At 41.3% G+C, this 6,365-nt stretch overlaps 1 protein-coding gene across 1 annotated transcript; it reads right to left on the reverse strand.

Annotated features, from left to right (window-relative positions):
• Positions 1 to 305: 305 nt before the first annotated feature.
• crot (carnitine O-octanoyltransferase) lies at positions 306 to 5,721 on the reverse strand. Its single transcript, XM_068755731.1, has 16 exons — positions 5,619 to 5,721; positions 5,287 to 5,411; positions 5,022 to 5,203; positions 4,761 to 4,885; positions 4,549 to 4,657; positions 3,890 to 3,983; positions 3,624 to 3,749; positions 3,448 to 3,549; positions 3,221 to 3,304; positions 3,023 to 3,130; positions 2,819 to 2,949; positions 2,610 to 2,733; positions 2,431 to 2,509; positions 2,136 to 2,229; positions 1,769 to 1,888; positions 306 to 944 (listed from the first exon to the last, which is right to left on the reverse strand). The coding sequence occupies exons 1-16, from the start codon at positions 5,719 to 5,721 to the stop codon at positions 824 to 826; spliced, it is 1,827 nt and encodes a 608-aa protein (XP_068611832.1). The 3' UTR covers positions 306 to 823.
• Positions 5,722 to 6,365: the final 644 nt, after the last annotated feature.

Raw genomic sequence — 6,365 nt, forward strand, 5'->3', positions numbered from 1 at the left:
ACAGATTTGAAAATAGCTGATTTGGTTTGGTGTCGAATTTACAAATTTAACTTTGGTGAAGTGATTTATTGTGAATAGCTAATGATTCCAGATTTCAGATTGTAGTGGAGTCAAACTACTATGAGTGTCGCTTTTGTGTAATGCTGTAGTAACACAATGTGGAAACGGGTAGAATCAGCTCAGCTTTCAACTTTATTTTCCCCCATCCGGATATATGAAGGTATTACAGTCTTATTCACATTTTCACCATTCATCAAAGGTCAGTAAAAAGTAAAAACCTACAGATTTGTGTAAGGCACATGTGTCAAACCAGGAGTAAACCATGTGTGTAAATGAGAAGATCACAGTTCGGTTACAAGGAATAGACGTAAAGAAGGTAGAGGACTTCAGGTACCTCCGGTCAACAGAGTGATGGAGGGAATGTGGAAAGGAGGTGAAGAACCGTGTGCAGGCGGGCTGGAACGGGTGGAGGAAAGCATCAGGTATGCTCTGTGATAGGAGAGTCAGCAAGGATGAAGGGAAAGGTCTCCAAGACGGTGGTGAGGCCAGCCATGATGCAAATTATAGCTCTTGATCATCTCGGTTTATGCGGAATGTATTAAATAAAACCATTAGAAAGAATCAAGAATATTTTTAACCAACCAAAAAAATTAGCAAATAAATACTTATTCATCACGGAAAGAAGCTTTTACATATTTGCATTGATCTGTGCTGAGAATAAAAATTATCAAAGGCCACTGGCTATTGTTGAATTTTTCTTTATTACGCCTGCAGTTGTTTCAGACAGCACGTGTGGTGAGAGCCAAAAGGCCGGCCGGTGCATTTACAGGTGAGATGTGGTGGACAGGTGGAGAATGTCGTGCAGGCAGCTCGAGAAGATGTTGAATAGTGATGCAGCATCTGTCTGCCGGCAGGATTTCCACGATGTGATGGAAATAACGATCCTGGAGGAAGAAAAAAGCACAGTGTATTGTGGACACGATTTCACTTCCATAAATGGAGGGAAAGTATATACACTTTCAAACTTTAGAGTTTTTCACAGATTTGTACTCTTCCGCAGAATGTGTTTTAAATAATAATAATAACACTCGCAGAGAGCGCAGACCTCCACTGAGCGGCTCATTACCCTTGTGTTTGCATTTACACCGTCCACATGGTGATCTGGATCATCATCAAAAGGCTATAAATTGTTTTTGGTATCTTTATACACCAACCATGAAAAGTAAAATTGAAACGGAGTTGATGTGTATTTTAAGATGATTTTTGAATCCTTAAATGGTTTTTTAAAATTTAATATTTTTCCTGACTCCATTCTGCATCTGATCCGGATTAAATTTGGTGGTAACATAGAGGTCGCCACCATACATGACTGTGTCAAATTCCATGAACATTGGTCAATAATCAACCGAGATATTGAGGAACAAATGTTGGAGCTCCATTTACGGCAATGTTCACAAACATTTCAAAGTGATCCGTAATCCAGGATCTCTTCTGGATCATCACCAAAATGTAATCATCTGATTCCGGTAACATTCCCAACATTTCCTGAAATTTTCATGAAGACCAATCCATAAATGTTTCAGTTATCTTGCTAACAGTCAAACAAACAAAGAAACGACGGTGATTACCTACATAACCTTCGCCTCGGCGGAGGTAATAAAAAATAATAGTAAGAAAATTCCTGAATTTGCTGAATCTTCATAGTTTTAACTACACACCCTCTGTAGAAATCATGACAGAAGAAATACTTCAGGCCTTTGCTGCATACCTGTCATCTCTGATGCGGTAGAAAAAGCCGTAGCCGTGGTGCACCATGGGAACAGCAGCCCCTAGAATCGTGGTGTAGCCCACCAGACTGGAGGATAATGTGAAGTTGCCACCGCCCCCACTGCAGAAACAAACACAAATTGTTTTGGGGGGGTTTGGAGCTGAGACTGATATCAGCACTCACTTTCTCCTAGGATAATTTAAATGTACGTTCTGAAAATGTTCTACTGTACATCTTGGTGAAAAATGATGTTGGTCCATTTAAACTTGTCAATGAATGAAGCTTTACATAGCATATGTATGTACAACTACAAGTACACGATGATAAAACCAGCTGCAGACACACATTAGCTAAATAAATGTTGCACCTATTTGCATAGAGGGGATCCAAGAAAAGCTCTGGAGTGGGGCATCCTTCCTCTTTGGAGATGAGATACAGCCCAAAAAGGTGCCGGTCAAAACCTAAAAACATCATAATGTAAATCGCTATCAGAGACGTGTCAGCGCCGGACAGTTAATGTCTGAGCATGCGGTATGCAACACTACTACTGTACTCTCAGAAGGATGTCACCGTGATGCAACATTAGTAAAACCGACTGCTGAGAAATTCAACAAGCAGCGAGTAGCATTTAGCAGGTAACAGCGTAGAATTGACATATTAACCATTTCCTTCCTGTGCTTCAGCCATCAGTTTGTTGTGCTTATCGAAGGCCAGCTGCATGGCTTTCCTCTTGGTGTTCGCCTGACAGGAAGAACATTATAAAGTAGATCAAAGAGTCGCGGTCTGCTTTCCTTTCTCCATCATTCAGGCATCCTGCTACAACGCAGGGTTTCACACTCACATCGCATGCAGGGTCCAACATGGCTATGCACCAGCTCACAGCCTCCATGGTGCAGGGTCGCATCGTCTCTGTCCTGCCGTGGTAGAACCTGCGAGTCATTGCCGTCTCATAACAACTGCCTGGCCTGAGAGGGACGAGAAGAGACATCTCCATTCACGTCAAACGCATCGGGTACATTTGCATGGCCAAACTCAATCAGGGCTCCGTACTTTCTGTGCATCTTGTAGTAGGCTAGCTGCATTGCAAGCTGCACAAATGTGTCTGGATGCAGCTTCCTCTCTTTGATGGCAGCTTTTCCAAAAGCTGTGAAGGCGTAGCATACGAGCTGCAGGTCTCGTGACTATAAAAACAGCGGGCACAGTCACACAGCTGTAACAAAGGACAAGTCATTTAGCGTCCGTCCTTTGGCTCACCGACTCCAGATATTGCTGTTTGGCATAGCTGATATCACTGCTGACTTTCTCATCCACAGTAAACACCAGCTCCTCAGGAGGGGGCATGTTTCCCACTGTGTCTGGACCCTATCAAGTGTAGATATCCTTGTGTGAAAAGTGGACAGATATCTAATGTTTCAATAACTACTTAAACATATGCGCAGAATCAAGTAGTACCTTCCATTGTCCTTCTGCTGCTTTAACTTGCTGGTCCACATACCAGCAGAGAGCCACCACTACCATGGCATCATACGGTGCATGCTGCAAAATAAATTGGGTCTATTATTTTTAAAATGATATACTCTTTCTTTAGTACAGGAATTATCCTGAGACTACAAAAGAAGGAAAAATGTAACCAACAGGATTTTACAGTATGTATCAAACTCCACTCGGATAACACGTACATCACATATGGATCCAAAGGTGCCATCTGAGAAAACGATTAAATTGTACGACTTGTCACCCCAGCGAATGGTGGGGTCACCAGTAATTGTTCCCAGGGTTACCTGTGTACAGAAATCCAAATCATATCATCTGTTAACTTCAAATCGTGAATAATTGTGCTTCGTATGGCCGTTACATTTGTGTAGTTCTCCGCAGTGGAGTACGGTTTCGATTCATCCAAACATATGACGAACAGGCTGCTCTGGATGGTCTCCAGGATGGTCTCGTTGTGTGGATCAGCGCTTATCAGGTACTCTCTGGCCTGCAGGAAGAGTAAACTAATTTAGTGCTGACTGAGGTGATCCTTAAATATACTTTGGTCATAACAAAATATATATATTTTTTTTATCTTATTTATTGACATGACAAAAATATAAAAATAATCCATGTGTGTGTCTCTACCTTTGCCCAGAGAGTCCTTTCCTGTGAGGTGAGAGCACTCACTCCTTGTCCCTCTGGTTGTCCCTCACAGCACTCTGTCACATAGCTCAGCTGCCTACAAAGGGAAGGACATGTTCAAATAAAACACTGACCGATGGGCTCTTCAATTCAGCCCATAACGACGGTGTTTCTGTGGAGTAGCACGATTATATAACCCAAAGTATGCTGGAAAAACCAAAAGGGATAACACAGTTTGCAACCGGGAATTAGAGCACCCTAAAAAAATATAATTACCTCTGCCGAGGCGGAGGTTATATATTCTGCTTTACTCAGAAAATAAATATAAATATATTATCTTCATCCAAATTAGAATAAACCCTAAAAATCCAAAGTCTTTTTTTTTTTCTCTTCTGGAAAGTGAAAAGAGACAATTATTTTCTGTGACGCCATCACACCAAAGTTTGTATAAAGGAGGTTGGCTGTTTATAAAAATGGAGATCCCCAGACAAGCAGCTGTGCTCCCAAGACATTCTCTCAGAGCAAGTCCCCTCTTGGCCTAAAAACAAATGTTTTATCAAATTACAAATTTGCAATATTGTCAGTGAGCTCATTTCTCCAACACTCAAAATGATGTTTGTTGTCTGTAGGTTTCATATTTGTATGTTGTTAGTACTAAGTACCTGAGTAGCTCTGGAGGAGTGAGGATTTTTCCATCATAGAGTGCATCAAAGGTGAAGATTCGTCCACGGCAAAGCACTACCAAATGGGAAGGGCAATGACCCTCACGCTCTGTAATACACATTCAAAACAGTGAGGTGTAAACTGAGAAGAATTTAGGGCAAAGTTTAGAGGTGTATCTGCAGGTTACGGATAACAGCAGAGTTAATTCCACCTGTTTTGAAGTAGTTACGAATGGAGTCCTTCTTTACTCCCGGCACTTTGCAGGTGCAGTACAGCATTCTGAACTGGTCCATATCCAATGCTGTGTTGCCAGCTTTCTGTGGAGGCAGCGTCTCCCTAAACCACGCAAGAAAATGCCAGAAATAGAAAAAGAAAAAACATATTTTTATATACATGTGACTTTATTTAAAAGTCAGCGCAAACACTGCTTAACACATTATAAGCTTAAGAAATAAGTGTGAACTTGTCTTACGTGTGAAGCATGATCCAGTATTGTAGTGTGTGCCATATATTAATACTGGCCCTCTGCAGGTGTGTTCCTTCTGCAGCAGGCCAGTAGTGCTCTAGGAAAGACCCTGGGCCTGTAATGTTCACATTCAGCTGAGAGGGGATCCGAACCTCCAGATATGCAGCGTTTAACCACCATTCTTCCAGCTGCAGACAAAGAAAAATAAAACACTACTTAGCAAAGAGGAGATCTGTAAGAAGAAAGAGCCATTCAGAGCTTAATTACACACCCAGTTCTTCTTTGTCTTCGCTCTCTGCAGCAGCTTCTTGTGCAGCTCTTTGCCAACACCCTCTTGAAATCTCCTTACAGTGTCCGCTGTAGCTTTAAACTCCTCCTCAGAGGCAAAAGGACGGACTGATGGCAAACAGGGAAAAGCAATATCAACCAGTGTCAGAAATATTGTAACACTTGTCACAAAAGGGGGTCAAATTTATTTACATGACTACGCATAAAATAGATGCAACAGCAGCAGCAAACAGTTATGACCATTAACATATTTATTTAGGTAAATACTTTGCTTGGTAAATATTTAGAAAAACTGAAAGAGAGTTCAGATCCCACCTGCATCCAAGTATTTGGAAAGGCTATTCTCAAGCGATGGCACCGGCAAAGGTGGGAGGCTGTTCTGATACTGGAAGGTCCGCTCTTGCAAATGATTCGCCATTCCCTCCCTCTGCAATAGAAATAAATGTCACACGACCCGGGAGTTGTCTTGTGATATAGATTTCACTTACATTGTAGTGTGTGCGTGTGTATCGAGTGAAATAAAGAACACTAACATGCAACGCTTATTTAAGAAAAGTAGCAACAGTGAAGAAAGGTCTCCATAACAATAAGTGCAAATAACTTCATTAAAAAGCTCCAAAACAAAACAAAAAAATTCAGTTTTCAGTGAACTACAAAAAAGAGATTTTGTGAAGTTTTAACATAATTACACCAAGTATGACCCCCCCTACCCTAACAAGATTATTGCCCAGAATATCACTGTGGAATATTAGCCCAGTGGCAATTTCATAAATAGACTCGATAATTGTTCGCCTATAAAAATAGACAAATATAAATAGCCTGTTTTTTTTACATCCTTTTTCCCTCGTTCATTATTCATGAACACCAACCATCTTTGTCAATAACAACATGTCATGGAATTAATCTGAATTAAAAACTAACCAGTTGTTAGCTGTTTGCCTCCGTCCACTCACCGTCTTCGGGTTGACGTTGTTTTAGAGCCTCTACCTGCAGAAATCTTGCAGAGATACGCACTGAATGCAGAAGAGGTCCAGTGAAAGGCAACAGCCTCTCACCTTTACC

The sequence above is a fragment of the Brachionichthys hirsutus genome, chromosome 3 (assembly GCF_040956055.1).
Source record: "Brachionichthys hirsutus isolate HB-005 chromosome 3, CSIRO-AGI_Bhir_v1, whole genome shotgun sequence".
Lineage (NCBI taxonomy): Eukaryota > Metazoa > Chordata > Actinopteri > Lophiiformes > Brachionichthyidae > Brachionichthys > Brachionichthys hirsutus.